At 37.2% G+C, this 23,558-nt stretch overlaps 1 protein-coding gene across 1 annotated transcript in view; it reads right to left on the bottom strand.

The window, feature by feature from the left end:
* The window catches only part of LOC135225156 (Na(+)/H(+) exchange regulatory cofactor NHE-RF1-like), a 144,391-nt gene that overhangs the window by 93,904 nt on the left and 26,929 nt on the right, over window positions 1-23,558 (bottom strand). The window contains exon 2 of the mRNA XM_064264390.1: window positions 658-960. Coding sequence (XP_064120460.1) covers window positions 658-960 — 303 coding nt within the window. The remainder of the gene's footprint in view (window positions 1-657; window positions 961-23,558) is intronic.

The following is a 23,558-nucleotide window of genomic DNA, read 5'->3' as shown; positions in this document are numbered from 1 at the left end:
AAATAAAAATAAATAAATAAATAAATACATAAATAAATAAAAATGTTAATAAATAAATAAATAAAAACTTAAAAAACAAATAAAAATGTAAATTACTTGAATAAAAATGTATATAATTAAATAAATAAAAATGTAAATAAATTGCTGCATTAGCTTGCAACACGTCCACACCATGCTGATTTATGATATCTGCCGCAAAATGTGATGGAAATGAATGGATGAACGAATCCTAAAATCTTACGGCATCTTATTTCCTTCAACGGATCAAGTCCAGTTCATCAAAACCAAATATGAGCAACGAAGCAGATATACGTAGCGACTCTTCACTGAAAACATAACAACATACAAAAAAGAAACCTTCACTCTGAAAGATGGTGTGTAAAGCTGCACAATATCGAGGAAAATGGGATTTAAAAAATAGTTAAAAGCTAAGTGGAGGACACGCAAAAGAAAAAAAAAATAACATTTAAAAAAAGCAGGAAATGAGTGAGAGAGATGACAGTTCTTTGCATAAAAAAACAAAACACAGTCCACCGGAGTACTTGAGTATGAACTACGACGCTCCTACGTGTGCATATGGAGATGACGAGATGTATGAAGGACAAATACACTGAAGATGATACCTAGGGATAAGCAAAAGGACATAGCAATACATACCTGTGGCAATGTGGACCCTTCGCTGGCAGCTGACGAAGAGGCCGCCGAACTCACGGATCTGTTGTCGACGTCGTCGTGGTGACTGTTATTATTTTGGTGGTGGTGTCCGTTGGTGTAAGGGGGAGGGTGGTCGGCGTCCTTGGGCGAGGAGGCCTCTTCGGTCTCTCTGACGGAGGACTTTGTGATGACGTTGTGCTGGGTGCTCTTCACCACGATGTTCTTCTTCTTGTAGTACTGGTCGGTCTCGACGTCGACCACCAGCAGTCTCGTCTCGTTGGGCACCGCCTTGATTCGCTGCACCACCTGACGGGAGGGAGGAGCAGCAAATGTTTAATTCGACGTTTATACGGATTAAACGTTTTTTTGGTCTGATGGAAACATAGCAATGAGGAATATTAATGCTTCGAGATGAAACGTTTTGGTTTAAATGAAAAATAAGGAGAAATATTAATGCAGCAAGATGGAACGATTTTGGTCTGAATGAAAAACAACAAGGAGAAATATTAATGAATCGATATGAAACGTTTTTGGTCTGATGGAAAAATAACAGTGAGGTATATCAAAAAAGTGAGAAATACTGATGCTTCAAGATGAAACGTTTTTGGTCTGATGGAAAAATAACAATGAGAAATAATGACGCTTCAAGATGAAAATATTTTTGCTCTGATGAAAACATAATGGAAAAATACTGATGCTTCATAATGAAACGTTTTTGGTCTGATGGAAAAATAGCAATGAGAAATATCAATGCTACAAGATGACATGTTCTTGATGAAAAAAAAAATCAGAAAAATAAATGTTTACAAATGAATGTTCTTAAAGATAAATGTTAGGTCTGAGGAACAAAATAAAATGAGATAAATAAATGCTTATGACGAGATATTTGGTCTGAAAACAAAGAGGAAAATAAGTGCTTATAGATGATAGATGAAATGATTTTGTCTGATGAATAAAAACATTTGAATGGGACGATTTCGTTTGATAAAAAAAATGAGATATACGAGTATCAATGTTTCATGACGAAACGTTTTTTTTATAAAGAAAAATACGAAAAATCAAAGCTTAAAAATGTAATGTAAGAGGCAGAATGTATTTACAACAAAAGGCACAAAAATATTAGTGTTAAAAATTTTAACAATTCCGTAAACTGCAGTTAAAAAAGAAACTATATATAATATATATATATATATATATAATATATATATACTATATATATATATATGAATAACTTGATCACGAAGTATATAAAACGTGATGCTATGTATAAATAAAGTTTTTTTTTTTTTTTTTTTTTGCACGAAGGAAAAAAATGAAAAAAACGAGTTGGCCAAGTAACTTTCGGTCCTATTCGGACCCTTTACTGAGGCATACTCAGTAAAGGGTCCGAATATATATATATATATATATATATATATATATATATATATATAATATATATATATATATATATATATATATATATATATATATATATATATATTTATCTCATCAAAACTTCCTGAGCTCGATCACCCTAAACTAAAGGCCTTTTTAATTTGTTGTCGCACCCCTGTATTAATATCATGTAATCTGGTAGCTCAGTAATGCTACACTCTGTTCGATTTTCTACGACTGAAAAAGAAAGAGATGAAATACAAGAAAAATGAACAGGGCCTCAATACCCGCACTGGCAAAGAACACTGCCAGACATCCACTTTGAGTGGTAAACACGCCAATGCTTTCACCTAAAAAATTAGCTTAAATTGAAAAAATAATACCGGAAGCTTAGAAAGAAGCCAAAAAGTTTTTCTTAGAAACAAAAATAATTATCTGATTGTCTGAATTTGTATATACGACTCAGGCCAAAGACCAAGCGCTGGGACCTATGAGGTCATACAGCGCTGAAATGAAAATTGGGAGAATGAGGTTTAAATACTGTGACAGGAGGAAAACCTCGCAGTTCAACGGCGATTCAATTGCCAGGGAGAGGGTGGAGGAGAGTATACGATGGAAGAAAGCGAATATGAACGGAGGTACAGAAAAAGGAATGAAACGGGTTGCAATACCACCCTTAAGTTATCCGTTTCTTGAGTGGGATTACAAATAGCAAATATCTCCTACTACAAATTATTCTCCTATAAATTATTCCCCACAGTTAGCGGTAATTACATTGTAAACATTGCTTTAACACGTTCAAATCTGCTGTTATGTGGGCACATGGAAGCACATTGTTGCCATGTTGGAGGTAATTTTGCTTGTCATGGTCTCTTTAATGTGAAGACAGAATCGATACGGGGCAAATATATATATATCATATATATATATATTATATATATATATATATATATATATATTATATATATATATATATATATATATATCTCAAAAAATCACCATAACGTGACTGGAATATCTGAAGTAATAATAGTCCACACTTAGGTATTTTTAATACACATTTTTACATAAGTGTGGACTATTATTACTTCATATATATACTATATATATATATATATATATATATATATATATATATTATATATATATACCCTGTTCTGTCCAATCCTGTTCTGGAAGAAGATAAGGAAAGGGAGTTTTGTTGGACGCTCTGAGAAAATGTTTGTTTGTTTTATTTGTTTGTGTGGTGTTTTTACGGTGCACGGAACCAGTGGTTATTCAGCAACGGAACCAACGGCATTACGTGATTTCCGAACCACGTCGAGAGAGTGAACTATCACCAGAAATACACATCTCTCACCCCTCAATGGAATGACCGAGAATCGAACTCGCGGTCACCAAGGTGGCTGGCCAGGACCAAACCGACCACGCCACTGAGGCGCTTCTAAGAATATGAGATTTTATTTTAAAAAGCAATGACTGACTGATTCTTTCTTTCTTTCTTACAATCTTAGGCTGAAAATGGTTATGGACAGCGTCAACAGAAATCAGCCTGCACAGAGAGAGAGAGAGAGAGAGAGAGAGAGAGAGAGAAATGAGGATATCAATAATAAAACCGATACACCTGCAATTCAATAAACGGAGGTCAGAGGATTCAACAACTGAACTGGGTAAACTATGCCACAGAACCTCAGACATTCCTGACTTTATCAGATAGATAAGATTAGGGAGACACCAATGTTTTTTACGCAGTTATGCCATACAAATAAAATAAATAGCTGGCCAAAATATCACATCGCAGGATTTATTTCTTTGTATAAAGCTTATGCATCATTACGGGTGCTTATCCGCTTAAGATATCAAAAGCAGTATCCTGAATTCTCAAATGTAACGAGCTAAGATTGTTTTTTTGTTTGTATGATGTTTTTACGTTGCATGGAACCAGTGGTTATTCAGCAACGGGACCAACGGCTTGACGTGACTTCCGAACCACGTCGAGTGAACTTTTATCACCAGAAATATACATCTCTCAACCCCCCCCCCCCCCCCCATGGAATGGCCGATAATCGAACTTGCGACCACCGAGGTGGCACGCCAATACCATAACGACCACCCCACTGAGGGGCTTAAAGAGCTAAGACAAGGCAGATATGGGGCTTAAGCTGAAAAATTCCATAACTAGCATGAGCTAAAAAGTATTAAATCTTGCATATTTATATCTTGTCTGATTTTGACAGCCAACCGCAATAAGATTGACTACCACTCATAAAACGTTAACCATACGATTGTAACAGAACGAGCCTCAGCTGACGGGAAAACCGCTAAGCAAAACTATTATAAGACAGCAAATGGGAAAACTTGTATTCCTAAAATATCCTACTTCTTAAGTGAATTTTCGGTGAGGATGTGCAAATAAGCTGGGAACATGAGTTAAGTGAATTCCCCAAGCGACTGACGACAGATCCACCTTTTGAAAGGAAACGCAAAGAATGACTGAGAATAATTGACCCTCGAGTTCGTGATTTCCAAGTAATGTCTGAGCAATGAGGACGGATTGTCTGTTGTGAAAATCAGGCTGGCAAGCCAAGCATGCAATGGGGGTACTTCCGGGCATTCAGCGCTTAATTAAGACGTTGAAGAGAGGGAGTTGGAGCGGTTGGCCAGCATGATCAAGAGTTCCAGAAAATGTAGAGATGAAGTACAAGGATTTGAAGGTGGAGCTGGGTGTAAATAAACACTACATTTGGACTAACAAGCAATAGTTAGAGAGGATAGACAGCAAGATTAAAGAAAGGGCGCGGAAACGGAAGTAAAATAAAAGGCTAAAGGGTGATTGTAGCTATTGACAGCAATGCCGAACTATCTACTGAACCAGCCGATTATTTGCTCTTGAAATTAGAATACGCTGAACTTACCGGCGTTATTGCCAGTGATAATAAAATTAATAAGATGAATCGTGACTAACATTATCATAAGTTTTTCAACGACTATTATAGTAGCCTGGTAATAGTAGTAGTATTAGTAGCTGGTAAAAGTAGTAGTATTAGTAGCAACGTTGAGGAGTCATGTGTTTTTCCTGAGGAACTTCCGATGCACGATGGAAAAACGTTGATGCTTTCAAACTAACGACAGGAAGTGATGCCTTAAAGCACCACTCTCCTTCGCTTGAATACCATTTGAACTTTGACTTGAATATTATCTGGCCCACCTGACCTGAATATCATTTGACCTATTTTGACCTAAGACGCGCAGTTATTCGTTTCACAGTTTCAATCTTATTTCCCTCCGTATTATTATTATTATTATTATTATTATTATTATTATTATTATTATATCTAAGCCCACATGGACCTTCGACAAATAAAATACAGATTTTAGAACCACAGGAGCCACTGACATAAGATACAATTTTAGAACCACAAGAGCCATTGACATAAAATACAGATTTTAGAACCACAAGAGCCACTGACATAAAATACAGATTTTAGAACAACAGGCGCCATTGCCATAAAATACACATCTTAGAACCGAAAGGGAAAAGACATTCCATCGTCAACAAAATCGGAGCAATGATGTCTGGGCCGAAATGAGATTCCACCTTTGTCATTCACCAAAACGATCGAGGATCCGTGACAGTAAATAATGAGGACTAATCAGCCCCCCCACCACCAACCCTCACCCAATCTTTTCAACAGAATCAGGAAGCTTCGCGTCGATAAATACGTTCAGAGAGAGAGAGAGAGAGAGAGAGAGAGAGAGAGAGAGAGAGAGAGAGAGAGTGTATGTGTGATAGGAACCGACAGATGCCATACCATAGGACATTTTTTTTAAGAGATTTTTTTTTATAGGTTCTACTTTATTTTAATCTCGAAGCTTGCATCCGACAACATTTATTATCTTATCGCCGATCTCTGAGAAGAGAGAGAAACCCGTATTGGTAGAATGCCTCGAGTTCCAACAGCAATTTGACAAGCGATCTGTTGTTCGTTGAGCGTTCTAACGTTTTGTAAAACCATAACAGAATCTGTTAGGGAGTCGAACAATGGTTCGGTTGTGAAACCTCCCGAAGAGGAGAGGAGGAGGAGGAGGAGGAGGAGGAGGAGGAGAAGCATCGGATGAATAATGAGGTGTTTACAGGGACGATCATGTTCTGTTGAGGCAGAGATGCAGCGGGAGGCTGTCTCGGAATAAGGAGGGCGATCAAGTCCTTCCAGTGAATTGATGATTCTGAGAGAGAGAGAGAGAGAGAGAGAGAGAGAGAGAGAGAGAGAAAATTTATGGCGATAATCTCATAATAAAATCGTGAGGTGAGATGGGACGCAAATATCAAAACAACCTATCGAGCTGTCAAAATCCTACTAAATTAAAAGGATTAATCATATATCTATTTTTCTGTGTGTGACAGGGAATGTCTAATGTAATGAACGCCAAGTACAATTAATCCTAAATTCTTCATGTTTGCCACAAGTTTCAACATAACATACCCTTCTTTTTATATATCAATACACAAACATCACGGTGATGACAGTCCTCTCTCTCTCTCTCTCTCTCCTCTCTCTCTCTCTCTCTCTCTCTCTCTCTATGAAAAATGATCAGTTTGTGTGTGTGTGTGTGTAGGTGAATAACCTAATGCCCCCTTTCTCTGTCATGTTTTACTCTGAAATTTCCTTACATTTCTCTCTCTCTCTCTCTCTCTCTCTCTCTCTCTCTCTCTCTCAGAATGTGAACTAATAGCGGTAGAATTTGAATCTGAAAAATTGATGAACATAGTAATATATAGACCTCCTAATACTAAAGAGTTTGACTTAATAATTGAAAAATTGGATGATATATGTAGAAATCACAAGGACTGGACTATTCTCCTATCTGGTGACTTCAACTTTCCTTTCGTAGAATGGAAAGAACGAATAGGAGATTGTGGTTGTACTTATACATATAAAAAAGAGAGTAATAGTAGTGCAGAAGATAAGAGGCAATTTGAAAAGCTATTAGATATGCTACTAGAATACAACATTCAACAAATAAATCACCTGCCAACAAGAAAGGAAAATACTTTAGACCTAGTATTTGTGAACGAGATGAATTATGTTAAAGAAATAATAGTTTATAATGCGAGTATTTCAGACCATAATGTCATAGAATTAAAACAGTTCATTCCAAAAGCAAGTGAAAAATAGAGATAAGCAAGAAATGAAAAGTGGGAAGGATATGGAAAATACAACTTCTACAGTAAAAAATATAAAATGGTCAGAAAAATTAATGAAGAATTAAACAAAGATTGGCGGGATAACATTTTCGTAAGTGATGACATAAGGGTAAATACGGAGATATTATATAAAATATTGGAGAAAATAGTGGAAAAATATATACCGAAGAAGAAAAGTAAACATCATTCATGCATACCAAGAGACAGAAGGATCTTGTTCCAGAAAATCAGAAAGTGGAAAAAAGGCCTTGCAAAAGAAAAAATGCATGGAAAGTTATAGAACTAAAAAGTAAGATAGAAAATGCAGAACAAAAGATTATACAATCAAAAGAAAATGAAAAACGGACTTGGAAGAAAAAACCCTATTAAATATCAAGCAAAACCCCAAACTATTATACTCATATGCGAAGAAGATGAATAAAAGAAGAATAGAAATAGGCCCTCTGAGAATTGAAGGGAGATTAACGAATGAAAAAAAAGGAAATTTGCAACATACTGGCAGAACGATATAAGAGAGAATTCACCCCTAGAATAGATAATGAAGATGAATGATATAGAAGTAAGGGAAGAAAAATAGTGAATATTTAGCTGACATAGAAATTAATGAAGCTGATATTGTTGCAGGCAATTAATGAAATTAAAAATGGAGCTGCTGCAGGGCCGGATGGAGTCCCTGCTATTTTGTTAAAGAAAGTAGTTCATTCTATCGCAAAGCCACTTGCAATATTATTAAGACAAAGTGTAGATACAGGCAAGATTTATGATGAGCAACAAATTAGCATATATCACCCCTACTTTCAAAAGTGGATCAAGACTAGAGGCAAGTAATTATAGGCCTGTGAGTCTAACATCACATATTATGAAAGTGTATGAAAGGGTAATGAAGAAAAATATTATGAAACATTTAATAAAAAATAATTTGTTTAATATAGGACAACACGGTTTCGTACCCGGAAAAAGTACACAAACCCAACTGTTAGTCCACCGTGAGAACATATTCAAAAATATGAAAAGCGGAAATGAAACAGATGTGGTTTATCTAGACTTTGCAAAAGCTTTTGACAAAGTAGACCATAATATATTAGCAAAGAAAATTAGAAAACACAATATCGTAGATAAAGTAGGAAGATGGTTAAAAGAATTTTTACACAACAGAAAACAGATAGTTATTGCAAACGATGAGAAATCGGATGAAACCAAGGTAATATCCGGTGTGCCACAAGGTACGGTGCTAGCTGCAATATTGTTTGTATTATGATTGAAGACATAGACAGTAATGTTAAGGATTCGGTAGTGATAGTTTCGCTGATGACACAAGAATAAGTAGAGAAATTACTTGTGATGAAGATAGGAACGCTCTACAAAGAGACCTTAACAAAGTATATGATTGGGCAGAGGTAAATAGGATGGTATTTAACTCTGATAAATTTGAATCAATAAATTATGGAGACAGAGAAGGAAAGCTATATGCATATAGGGGACCTAATAATGAGACAATCACAAATAAGGAAGCAGTTAATTAAAGACCTTGGTGTGATGATGAATAGGAACATGTTATGCAATGATCAAATAGCAATTCTGTTGGCAAAATGTAAAGCAAAAATGGGAATGTTGTTACGGCACTTCAAAAACAAGAAAGCTGAACACATGATTATGCTTTATAAAACATATGTTCGTAGTCCACTTGAATATTGCAATATGATATGGTACCCACACTATCAAAAGGATATTGCACAAATAGAGAGTGTACAAAGGTCCTTTACAGCTAGAATAGAAGAAGTTAAGGACCTAGACTACTGGAAAGACTACAATCCTTAATTATATAGTCTAAGAAAGGAGAAGAGAACGCTACATGATAATTCAGGCATGGAAACAGATAGAAGGAATAACAGAAAATATCATGGAACTAAAAATATCAGAAAGAGCAAGCAGAGGTAGATTAATAGTGCCCAAAACTATACCAGGAAAAATAAGGAAAAGCACACAGGACATTAATCCACTACGCACCAGCATCGATAAGCAGCGTCTATTCAATGCGTTGCAGCTCATCTGAGGAATATATCAGGAGTGAGCGTAGATGTGTTTTAAGAATAAGCTCGACAAATATCTAAACTGCATCCCAGACCATCCAAGATTGGAAGATGCAAAATATACCGGAAGATGTACTAGCAACTCTCTGGTAGACATTAGAGGCGCCTCACACTGAGGGACCTGGGGCAACCCGAACGAACTGTAAGGTCTGTAAGGTAAGGCTCTCTCTCTCTCTCTCTCTCTCTCTCTCTCTCTCTCTCTATATATATATATATATATATATATATATATATATATATATATATAAATTATTGGATTCCTTTTTATAATGTAATAATTTTTTATAAAAAAGTACCTAACTCTCTCTCTCTCTCTGATGAAAAATGATTGGATGCCTTTGCATAATGTAGGTCCTTTAACAAATTCTCTCTCTCTCTCTCTCTCTCTCTCTCTCTCTCTCTCTCTCTCTCTCTCCACGCAGCGTTGCATAAGCAGTAACCTAAGATTACCGTTTTCAACACAGGAAATGGGTCGTTCAAGCACATCACACACCCACGTCAGTCAAATCCCGTCAATGATGAGAGCACATTCCTTTGCCCGAAAGCAAAACTAGCTTGAAAAAGCAAGACGGGATCTCTGTTAGAGAGAGAGAGAGAGAGAGAGAGAGAGAGAGAGAGAGAGAGAGAGAGAGTCTGTCATCATCGCGATGTTTGGGCACTGATATATAAGGAGAGGGGTATGTTATGTTAAAACCCGCGGCAAATATGACCCGCCGCTGTAATACTATGCGGTTCCGAAGCGCTCAGCGTTGGCGGTTGCCTAGATTTTCCCCGACTATTAAAGTTTCTGTTTTTATAATCTTTTATTTAAATCTCATTTTCCTTACGATTGTCCCATTTTAATAAAGTCGCCTCTCAAAATCAATAGACGCTCGAAGGCCGATTTTCCACACTAATTATTTTGGCTTAAATATATATATATATATATAATATATATTATATATATATATATATATATATATATATATATTTTTTCATAATCACATTTTCCGTGCTTTTAGAATAAAAGAATACCGAATTTACGCCAAAGGCCGCGCGCGCTGGGACCTAGAAGGTCATTCAGCGCTGAAACGGAAACTGACAGTCAGGTTTCACTGAGAGGCGTAACAGGAAGAAAAACCTCAAATCAGCTGTTAAGATGGAAGAAAGGGAATATGAACGGGGCTACAGTAAAAGGAGTGAGAGGGGTCGCAGCAGCTGGGGGCATAAGGATGGGACACTGCAAAGAACCTCAAGTAAAGCCTACAGTGTACCGCATGAAGTGCGCTGATGGCACTACCTTCGTACGGATAGATCAACAAATTGAGATCAGAATAACGTTAGGTTTTTGTTTGTTTGTATGGTGTTTTTAGGTTGCATGGAACTAGTGGTTATTCAGCAACGGGACCAACGGCTTTACGTGACTTCCGAACCACATCTCTCACACCTCAATGGAATGCCCGAGAAACGAACTCGCGGCCACCGAGGTGGTAAGCCAAGACCGTACCGATTACGCCACTGAGGCGCTAGAGACTAACGTTAGGAATTTGCTCTTGCTATCATCGCCTGACCAAAACAAAATGTTCAAAACATCGATTAACATTCTGGACGTTGCAGAAATGCCTGCTCTGAAGCACGACGAAGGGAGGAGGTAGAACAAGCGCCGACAATAAACAAGCAGTTCGTGACACTGTATAAACATAATCCTCTGTTCGTCTGTAAAATTAATGATGACGAGTAAAAGGAGTCTATAAAAGGAGAACCGACGAAGAAATCGACGTGAGCAAAGGAAGAATATTTTACCTATTTAATAATTACCTTGTCTTTCGTCTCTTCGAATCATTGATCATCTCCTTTCTGCATTTCCTGTTATCTTCTGTGACTCCTTTCAAATTAATACCATATTCTTTGGAAGCTTGAATTTCAAGTCAGTGCCCCCTGGGGGCTTGTTCCATAAGGATAGGGGCATTATTTTCCGAATAATAATAATAATACTAATAATATAATAATAATAATAATAATATGATAAAAGCCATAAAACACATGGGCAGTGCCAGTAATCAGATACAGCGGCCAGGAATAGGTGGAATGGACGAAGGCAGAACTCCGCAGCATAGATCAGAAAACCAGGAAACAAATGACAATACACAAAGCACTACACCCAAGAGCAAATACGGACAGACTATACATAACACGAAAGGAAGGAGGGAGAGGACTACTAAGTATAGAGGACTGTGTCAACATCGAAAACAGAGCACTGGGGCAATATCTGAAAACCAGTGAAGACGAGTGGCTAAAGAGTGCATGGGAAGAAGGACTAATAAAAGTAGACGAAGACCCAGAAATATACAGAGACAGGAGAAAGACAGAAAGAACAGAGGACTGGCACAACAAACCAATGCACGGACAATACATGAGACAGACTAAAGAACTAGCCAGCGATGACAATTGGCAATGGCTACAGAGGGGAGAGGTAAAGAAGGAAACTGAAGGAATGATAACAGCGGCACAAGATCAGGCCCTAAGAACCAGATATGTTCAAAGTATGATAGACGGAAATAACATCTCTCCCATATGTAGGAAGTGCAATACGAAAAATGAAACCATAAACCACATAACAAGTGAATGTCCGGCACTTGCACAGAACCAGTACAAAAAGAGGCATGATTCAGTGGCAAAAGCCCTCCACTGGAGCCTGTGCAAGAAACATCAGCTACCTTGCAGTAATAAGTGGTACGAGCACCAACCTGAAGGAGTGATAGAAAACGATCAGGCAAAGATCCTCTGGGACTATGGTATCAGAACGGATAGGGTGATACGTGCAAACAGACAACCAGACGTGACGTTGATTGACAAAGTCAAGAAGAAAGTATCACTCTTGATGTCGCAATACCATGGGACACCAGAGTTGAAGAGAAAGAGAGGGAAAAAATGGATAAGTATCAAGATCTGAAAATAGAAATAAGAAGGATATGGGATATGCCAGTGGAAATCGTACCCATAATCATAGGAGCACTAGGCACGATCCCAAGATCCCTGAAAAGGAATCTGGAAAAACTAGAGGCCGAAAGTAAGCTCCCGGGGCCTTCCATGCGATAGAAGGAGGGGATCCTAGAAACGGCACACATAGTAAGAAAAGTGATGGACTCCTAAGGAGGCAGGATGCAACGGAACCCCACACTATAAATACCACCCAGTCGAATTGGAGGACTGTGATAGAGCAAAAAAAAAAACAAAAAAAAAAAAAATAATAATAATAATAATAATAGTAAGAAAAGTGGATGGGACTCCTAAGGAGGCAGGATGCAACCCGGAACCCAACACTATAAATACCACCCAGTCGAATTGGAGGACTGTGATAGAGCGAAAAAAAAAATTTATAATAATAATAATAATAATTTATAATAATAATAATAATAATAATAATAATAATAATAATAATAATAATAATAATAATAATAATAATAATAATACAGAATTGAAAGAGCATCGGGTATATATCATACCAAAGTAACCAAACGACTTCTTTTAGAGTTGATAAATAAAAGTAAATTTTATAAGTTTGTCGTAGAGTGCATTTTCATTCTTACTTGCTTACAAGTCTCGGTAAAATTTTCATTCTTACTCCGTCTATTAATGAGCTAAAACCTGCTATAAATAGAGCAATATAGGTTTCCTTAATATGACAGCTACTTTTGAACTACAGGAATGTGCTCTCCTTTTATTACGAGCATTGTGCTCTGACCGCCGTCCGGGATTTGAAGTAATGGAGATTTCATGTAAAGGAATTTCAAATAATGGAGATTTCCGGTGATGGAAATTTTGAGTAATGGAGATTTCAGGTAACGGAGATTTCAAATAATAAAGATTTCAAGCAATGGATATTACAGGTAATGGAGATTTCAGATAATGAAGATTTCAAATAATAAAGATTTCAAGTAATGGAGATTAAAAATAATAGAGATTTCAAAAACAGACATTTCAAGTAATGGAGATTTCAGGTAATGGAGGTTTCAAATAATAAAGATTTCAAGTAATGGAGATTTTAAGTAATGGAGATTTCAAAAACAGACATTTCAAGTAATGGAGATTACAAATAATGCAGATTTCAGGTAATAATGTTTCCACGATGAACGAAATTAGATGAAGTAATGGTTACCTCAACGCAGGGCCATTTCAACACCAGTTGCCGAGAGGAGGAGGAGGAGGAGGAGGAGGAGGAGGAGGAGGAGGAGGAGGAGGAGGAGGAGGAGGAGGAGGAGGAGGAGGAAAAGCTTCCAAGATGAGAAAATTCCTCTAAGTTTCTCATCCAAGAAGGAACCTCACTTCGTTCCATTCCCTATGTCGACCACACTAGGGCGCGTCCACCATACAGTAGGACATATAAACACTTCGAGATTGTAAAAACTTTGCCAAAGATTCGTTCTCCACTATCTGTCGCTGAATTGTTTCCAACCTGTTTGTTACAAGTATGCGATACGTTGCCAACATGTTTCTTTATGGCGTTTTACCATAGCGTGGGCATACCTCCTAGCAACATCATTGGTTAGAAATTACTGAAAATTACGGTTGTATATATATATATATATGAAAGAGAGAGAGAGAGAGAGAGAGAGAGAGAGAGAGAGAGAAGAGAGAGAGAGACTGCTACCAGTACCTCTATGTGCGTGTATGTATGTATATATCTGTGTATATAAGTATATTCATAGAAGTACTAGTGACAGGATGTATGTGTGTTTATATACACTACGTACAGAATAAACATATTATATATACATTACATAAAATATGTATATTCTACAGGTAGACAGTATGTATGTGTTTATGTATACTACGTAAAGAATAAACATACTATATATACATTATATAAAAAATGTATATTCTATAGGTATGCATATACATACTTACATACATATATACATACACCCACACGATCTGGTTTTGTGGTTTGGCCCACTGGGGTTCTTCAAAACGAGTTTGTGCATCTCTCTCTCTCTCTCTCTCTCTCTCTCTCTCTCTCTCTCTCTCTCTCTCTCTCTCGGGATTTCCGCAGCTTCACAAGCCACTTGAAACCTGCTGCTGATAAAATCACGCTGAGAATACGATTAGCAAATACCATGAGAATTAGCCATTGGCTGAATTAAAATGAGCAAGCAATCAAGTGCATGAAGAGGAGTGATTTCATTACAAGATACAAGTCAATGTTGTTATTGTTATTATTATTATTATTATTATTATTATTATTATTATTATTATTATTATTATTAAAACTTCATAATCACACGAGCCACTAAAATGATACAAAATTCCACATGTATGTGAGTGTATATATATATATATTTACATATACAATCACATCAATGTGCATTTTTGCATCATTATTATATTATTATTAATAATAAAATTTTACCATGAACTTTCAAAGATAGAATTAAATGCCCAAACGAAAATATCAGGAGAGAACAGAGCTCACAAACAAAATAAAACAAAAACAATACATAAATCAACGAATATAAATAAAATACATATATATAATAAAAAAACAATCCATAAAAGTCCTGCAGAAGACAATGGTACGTCGACACCTTGGTCCAGCGTAAAAAAGAAAGAAAAAAACTGCTAATTACATAACTGAATAGAACACAGAACAGAACACTGAATTAAGCCCACGGCTAAGCGCTGGGACCTATGAGGTCATTCAGCGCTGAAACCAAAATTGAGAGTGAAAAGGTTTGAAAGGTGTAACTGGAGGAAAACCTCAAAGCAGTTACACTATGAATAAACTGTTAGGAGAGCGTGAAAGTTAGACGGAGGAAAGAGAATACGAACGTGGGTACAGTAAAAGGAATGAAAAGAGGTTGCAGCGAGGGGTGTCTAACGTAGGGAAGCAGCAAAGACCCTTCAGTAATGCCTGCAGTGCACCGCATGAAGTGAGCCGAGGGCACCAATCCCTTAAGGGGAATTACTTAGGTGAATGTAGGCGCCGAGTAGTCAGTTGAATAACCCCACCTTAGCTAGAATTTTTCAGAGCCAGGTAACGTTGGTCTCTCTCTCTCTCTCTCTCTCTCTCTCTCTCTCTCTCTCTCTCTCTCTCTCTCTCTCTCTCAGACAAACCTTTACCTCTACCTACACTTGCTCGTGCATGTGGCTTCTTGCCAATTGTAATGTCAATTATTTTCGTACAGCTTTTTAGAGTATCAACTGTTCGTTAAATACGAAACTTGGAAAATACAATTTTGGAATTTTTTTAGTAATTCTTTAGTAAGTTAAAATCTAATATATATATATATACATATACAAAAGAGCATCATTCACTCCCAACATCCGGAGCAATTTTTAGGAAGTTAAAATTTAATATATATATATATATATATATACTATATATAACATACATATATATATATATATATATATATATATATATATATATATATATATATATATATATATATATATATTAAATTTTAACTTCCTAAAAATTGCTCCGGATGTTGGAGTGAATGGTGCTCTTTGTATATGTATATGTATATGTATATATGTATATATATATATATATATATATATATATATATATATATATATATATATATATATATATATAATATATATATATTAGATTTTAACTTACTAAAAAATTACTAAAAAATTCCACAATTGTATTTTCCAAGTTTCGTATTTAACGAACAGTTGATACTCTAAAAAGCTGTACATATATATATATATATTATATATATATATATATATATATATATATATATATAATATATATATATATAAAGAGCACCATTCACTCCAACATCCAAAAAAAAAGTCAATTTCCAATGAAACCTGATTCCTAATCTTTATCGAAAAAAAAAAAAAAAAAAAAAAAAAAAACACTGACCAAAACGCAACTACTATTCTACATCACCTAAATACGAGTGGCGATTACATACAACTTGGCCACATTGAGTACTAATTGTGGTTAGCCAAGTAAGCAGCAACGGATGAGTGTTAATATTTTTTTTTCTTTTTAGCTTTACGATGATTTATCGGCATGAGCTGACCGAACAATAATACGTGGATTGCAAGAGCGGTGTTCTCATTTAAGAGTTGTTATTCTTTATATATATTTGTATTTTAAGAGTTGTTATTTTTTATATATATTTGTAAATATACTTTTAAAATTTTTTTAAACATTCCTCTGATGGCGTATAACAACGAGCCTGTAAATGAACATTTGCAAGGGCGTGTATTTAATACATTTCTCTGAAGTAATACAACGAAACTGTAAATGAATTAAAAATTATTTACGTTTGATTTTCGTAATTGCAATAAAATTTAGTTTATAAAACTTATTTCTAAAAAAAAAAAATACTCGAGAAACAGCGCCAGCCACTCGTGCTCTCTCTCTCTCTCTCTCTCTCTCTCTCTCTCTCTCTCTCTCTCTCTCCTCCTCCTCTTCTTCATATTAGGCTGGACTAGGGCATCGGTTTTCCCAACAAGTCGTCCACTGCATGAAAACTCAAAACTTAATGTCTAACATCTCTTTCGGTCGTCTGCAAGTTTGCATTAGAATTTTTTTTAAATCTAACATATCGTCGTTTTATCATCAAGCTCGGCTTTTGTCAAGTTCACACTATACGCTTTGAACTGTCGCCGATACCAGTCAGCTCTTAAGCGGCAAAATAAAACTCTACTTTGGTCTTCCAAACCAATATAAACCAAAGTTGGGTGTTCACATGACTGGATCATTATCTAAACGGTATTAAATGCCTCTGGATAGTATGCCACTAGATTCTAGCTAAATACTTTACAGCTTACAATAAGAATAGCTTTTTACAATAAAACTTTCATTATTATTATTATTATTATTTAGAAAATAACCCAATACCCCTATGGAACAAGCGTACCACAGGGGCCACAGACTTGAAATTCAAGCTCCCAAAGAATATGACGCTCATTTGAAGGTAACGAAGGAAAATACCGAAGGGAAAATAAATAAATAGATTAACCTATAAATAAATTAGTAAAATACAAGGCCAATTGTTTCGGGCTAAAAACACTGCAACTTACGCCTGAACTTCAGGAAGTTTTAATTGCACATCATAAATAAAAGAAAGGAAATAAATCTCTACATTCATTCTTTAGAAACACTGACGCAACTGCATTCCGTCAGCCCATCCCAATGGCAGCAGCGGAGCAGAAATTGCATAAAGTTATCACTAACGTAACTGTCAAACTTTCCCATCCGAACTCAAACGGGAGGAGGAGGAGGAGGAGGAGGAGGAGGAGGAGGAGGAGGAGGAGGAGGAGGAGGAATTACATTCGCGCAGAATTCGTGATTCCGGATGACTTCCCAGGAGCTGTGCATTACGCCCCTGGAGGTGTAGCTGCAGAAGCGGTCAAAAGCACGCAACTTACTGCTTTGACATTCTTGGGAGTCAAAGCCACCACCAGCTTGCTCTCTTTCCCAATCGTTTGCGCTGTGCAACAAAACTCCAGCGATACCTAAATAGCAATTTTTTTTAAATGCATTTTTCACAGAGGCCTGAATAGCATTCAGTTCCAGCGAATCGAGAGAGGAAGTACTGGATAAATTTGTGCAAACAGCTATTATTATTTTTTTTTCTTTGTCTATTACAGTCCTCCAATCCGACTGGGTGGTGTTTATAGTGTGGGGTTCCGGAGTCCTGGAGCTACTTCAGCCTCTAGGTTTTCCAGATTCCTTTTCAGGGATCTTGGGATCGTGCCTAGTGTTCCTATTATTAATTATTATAATTATTATTATTATTATTATTATTATTATTATTATTATTATTAAGTACATGAACCCCACTCATATGGAACAAGCGAACGGGGGTCACTGACTTGATATTCATGTGAAAGAAATAGCAGAAGGTAATACGCAAAAAAAGGAGATCCGTTTTTAAAAAAAGACAACATACATTAACAGATACAAAAGACAAAAAAATAAACTAACAAAAATACAAGGAGAATTGTATGAGGGTAGTAACGCATTGCATCTTCGCTTGAACTTTTGAAGTTGAAATTACACGACATTTTCAATACAAAACAACCAATAGAACGATAAAGCCTAACCGCAGTTTTATAAATTCAATATTTTTTCGTAACAAGCATCAAATTCACTTTATCAATAAACATTTATTGCTATAATGGATCTAAATATCAAAGGTAATCGAAGCCCGGGTATCAGTTTAAAAAAACCCATAAAAAACTCATTAAACAATTAAAATTTCATAAACATCTATTGACAATGTCATGGGGTTTCCAGATAGGCCTACCCGAATGCCTCGTCTTCCAGCTATCTCGTTAGTATCATAACAGTCATCTAGGCCTAAAGCTCGAACTCATTTACGTAAAGAAATGGAGAAGGTGGTCTTCCAATCTTCTACAAACTCGATCAGTCCTTATCAGGGTGAATAGTTTATGGCTGTATCCTTGGTAGAAGAAAAACCCTACTCTCGTAACAAAAAGAAAGAAAGAAAAAAAAAACTCTACTTACATCAGCGCACCTGAGTTAGACGTGAAATCAAAATGTTTTGTATTCATACTAAGACTTTCGAATGTGGCCACAAAACCCGTGACGTTTTTGTAGCAGTCAACAGGTTAACTTTCTTGATCAATTACTTATACTGGATATCCCACCGGGCCCTTCAGGATATATGATATTAACCAACGCATTAATCTTACCAACTTTTTCTGGACAACCTACTAGTTGAAGCATAATGATATCAACCAACGCATTAATCTTACCAACTTTTTTTGGACAACCCACTAGTTAAAGCATAATGAATATCATCACATACGGTCAGTGGAAATCAATAATATATCACATTCACCCTTCCTATAATGACACAACTAAAATAATAATAATAATAATAATAATAATAATAATAATTAGAAAAGGACGAAATTGAAGAGAGTTCGACATTCTCTAGACCTTGGTTCAACATATCCCCTTGAGGTAGATACATTGAGCGCACGCCATCTTAAATGTATAAGACCTAGAATTCGTCTACACTATGTTACGGAACACGACTTTCTTTTACACATACGCCTAGATCCGTAGTAGATTTATATCTTTGGACTCTGGTTCGAAGAACGTTGGTGTGACAGATTATTGATAAGCTTGCTCCAGACCGCTGAACCGCACCTCTATGCAATAAAGGCCACAAAATTCGACCTTGCATGCATGACCATTCCACGGCACCGGTCTGCGTGATGTGATCAATTCATACAAGAAACAGACAGGATGGCAAAATCAAAGCCGCTTAATGTTACAAAAGTTTGTGTGTCAACTCACGTCATCTTTGCGTCTGGCAAAATTGCCTGTCAAGGAGATGTTTTTTGACGCTGAAAATAACTTTTGTGTTTCGGTAATGCACAAAATACAAGGGCATTCATATTCATAAGCTACTGTCGACTAGGTCGATTGGTTTGTAAGATTTAGGCCAGGGGTGGCCAAACACAGTCGATCGCGACCTACCAGTCGATCGTGGCCACTTGTTTGGTCGATCGCCATTCCCCCACAACCCTATATAAACAAACAAAAACACAAGAAGCATATATATATATATATATATTATATATATATATAATATATATATATATATATATATATGAGACAATTGTACTTATGTTTTTCATGTTGTAATATGTAATAATAGGTAATAATATGTAATTATGTAATATGGCAGATCGTAAAAGTTTCAGTCTTTAGCGTAGAACTCGGAGTCCAAAAGTCTGGCCACCCCTGATTTAGGCTATCAAGCCAAGCAAGTAGTGGGGTGCTTTCAGAGCATAAGAGAGTGAGGAGAGGGAGTTAGAGTGGTTGGACAGCGAGATAAAGAGATCGAAAAGATAAAGGAGATGAATTAGACTCTAGAGACGGAACCGAGAGGTAACCTCACAGTTGCACTAAGAAGTAATTATCAGAGTGTTTGGAAACCTAGACTGAAGAAAGGAAGCGAGAATGGAGGTAAAGTAAAAGGCTACAAAGTGCAAACGCCCTTTAGTAATGCCTATAGTACACCACGTGAAGCTCTGGCGGCACAAACCCTCAAATTAAAATCATGCGAAGTATGACAACTTTTAACACAATCTCTTTTTCATAGACTTCCAGACGACGGCATTTATTTCCACCTTCGGAATTCCTAAGGGAATATGACGACACATTCATTGGCTCCATTTCTCGTTCGCGCTCTTCTTTTCCTAAAGGAACCGCCACTCAATTTAGCCGCCATAAGCTCGTGAAATAAAAACGCCAATCTCTCTCAAAGTGAAAACCACAACAGGGCCATCTTACTCATGCTTTTAAGATGACCTCCGGAGCGAACCTCAGGCATTACTTACTCGCTTCGCTGGCTGGCTGGCTATTGCTCTGCCACGGCTCCAGTGACGAAATAACCAACCGCTTAAAAAAATAGCCACGACAAAACGTGGCCTTAAACGCAATAATACATACAACCCACCAGCAGAAAAGTCCCTCTTACGAGGAGCGCCGTCAATTGCCTCTCTCTCTCTCTCTCTCTCTCTCCTCTCTCTCTCTCTCTCTCTCTCTCTCTCCATTAGATCCCAAACACCTCTCTCTCTCTCTCTCTCTCTCTCTCTCCATGAAATCGCAGACACACACACACACACACACATCTGCCTCATATACTCATTCTCTTTCTCTCTCTCATCCCAGACACACAAAATTTCTCTCTCTCTCTCTCCATCAGATCCCAGACGCACACACATCTCCCTCTCTCTCTCTCTCAGGTCCCAGACACAGACACATCTCTCTCTCTCTCTCTCCCCATCAGATCCCAGACACACACACACACACTCACAATACACAAGCCCAGCCAGACCTCCACCCACCCTCTCACCCGGCCCCCGCCCCTTTCAAAAGGGGGTCCAAACACATTCCAGACCCACACCTGATGCAAGAAGACCACCGTCACCATCATAAGATTTCCCAGGCGGTGCCATTCATCCATCCATCCAGGCCGCAGCAGCAGCCGCGGTCTCCTGCAAAACCCAACCGCCAGAAATCCATCACTACCAATCACCACCTATGGGTTACTCAACTAACACCAGGCCACCTTCTCCTCTCCCACTAACCCCATACCTTGGAACCTCCCCACCTCTCCTCGACTCCTTTTAGTCATTTCCGATCGGCCAAAGATACTATCACGTGACACAAAACACTTCTTCTTTCCCATTGACGCGTGCTTTCAGGAGATTGGTTTTTGAAGGCGCTGGCTTGCGTAAAATGCAACCGCCCCCCCCCCAGTAGGCAGGTAGCGCCGTCAATGCACCTCATGGCGCACTGTAGGTAGGTAGGCATTACTTTAAAAGTTCTTTGCAGCGTCCTTTCCTTAAGGCCTATAGCTCCCTTCTATTCCGTTTACTGTATCTCCGTTCATATTCTCCCCTAACGATTGTTTCGTAGTGCAACTGCTTTGAGGTTTTCCTCTTGTTACACCTACCAAGACTTTTCTACCCTCCATAATCCTTTCAGCACTGAATGACCTTATAGGTCCCAGCGCTTGCCCTAAATCTTATGCTCTTATCTCCAAGTATTCTATCTACCTACCTACGTAAAATGCGCGCAGGCGCGCGCTTGTATACGCATGTGCGTACCATAAAACGGGATAAGCCATAAACCGGCCGTGACCAGGGCAATCCCGACGCGAATACATCTGGGTAAACTACCAGTTCAATAGGACGCCATTGCTAACAACGAACGACCAAAGAAAAAAAACTACCGTGCACCATTACCCATTCAATAGGGCATTTCCCTTTGTTAACATAGGAACGGCCAAATAACCCAAATATACAGATGGAAACATTTTACGCACGAAACTGTTCCCATTCATCTCTTTCCTAAGGAACGAACGCCTTTTTAAACCAAAATAGGAACTTAAGAACAGCTTTTTAACTAAATTAACAACTTAGGAACGCCTTTTCAATCAAAGTAGGAACTTAGGTAAACCTTTTTAACCAATTAGGAACTTAGGAACACCTTTTTAACCAAATTAATTCGAATTTTGGAACGCCTTTTTAAACCAAATTAAGAACTTAGATAAACCTTTTTAACTAACCAGGAACTTGTGAACACCTTTTAAACCAAATTAGGAATTTAGGAACGCCTTTTTAAACACCAAATTAGGAACTTTAGGAACACAGTTTTAACCAATTTAGGAATTTAGGAACACCTTTCAAATTAAATTAGGAACTTAGTAACTCCTTTTAAACCAATTTAAGACCCCAGAAAAAACTTTTTTTTAACCAAATTAGGAAATTAAGAAAACACTTTTAACCAAATTAGGAAATTAAGAAAACCTTTTTAACCTATTTGGGAAATTACCAAATCAATCTACCAATTTTCTCAGTGGCAGCCAACACACAGAGAAAGCTGGGACAAAGGAAGATACAAAAACTTATCTTCCATAAAAAAAAAAAAAAAACGTTCATTAACATCGGGTTCAAGGGGATTCCCCCTTCCGTCGCTCGCTTCTTGCTGAAGCTGTGTTTACACTAAGCGAATCAAGACGAATCATGAATCGTGTTGATTCTTCAAGAATCGATTCGATTCGTTTGGTATAAACGCAGATTGAGGAACAGATTCTGTATTCACTAAATTTCAACCATTTTAACACAGCTATCTATGTCATTAGCGAGGCCCATGTAAATCATTTAAAATCGAAAGGATATTTACCTTCACGCCACATCAAATATACATACACACGTTGTACGGTGATCATCCTGGGTGTGCTATTCTCTCTCTCACTTGATGTGGCGTTATGGAGTTTTTACCCTCCGAGAGAGAGAGAGAGAGAGAGAGAGAGAGAGACATTACACTAAGGTCTCTCTCTCTCTCTCGGAGGGTAAAAACTCTAAAACGCCACATCAAATACACGCAAACGTTTAAACAGTGATTATCTCTCTCTCTCTCTCTCTCTCTCTCTCCTCTCTCTCTCTCTCTCTCTCTCTCAGAGAGTTGGAACTTCTTAAAGCCTTTCGTTGATGAAGAGTAAAAATACGGGTTTAAATTACCGCCTTCTTGTCTCCTTTAAGTATGTTAACCATGTTCAACAGGCATCTTGGATACGTGCAGTTAATCCACCACAATTTCTTTAGTAGCCAGGTAAGACTGACATCTAGATTTTGTGCAATGCAATGGCAGTGACCTAGAATTAAAAAAAGAAAGAAAAACCTAGAATAAGAAAAGAAAGAAAAAACTATCTTTGTCGAGATGTCTT

Source organism: Macrobrachium nipponense, chromosome 13 (genome assembly GCF_015104395.2).
Source record: "Macrobrachium nipponense isolate FS-2020 chromosome 13, ASM1510439v2, whole genome shotgun sequence".
Lineage (NCBI taxonomy): Eukaryota > Metazoa > Arthropoda > Malacostraca > Decapoda > Palaemonidae > Macrobrachium > Macrobrachium nipponense.
The sequence above is the reverse complement of the archived record's forward strand: the minus strand, read 5'-3'. Positions and strand labels throughout refer to the sequence as shown.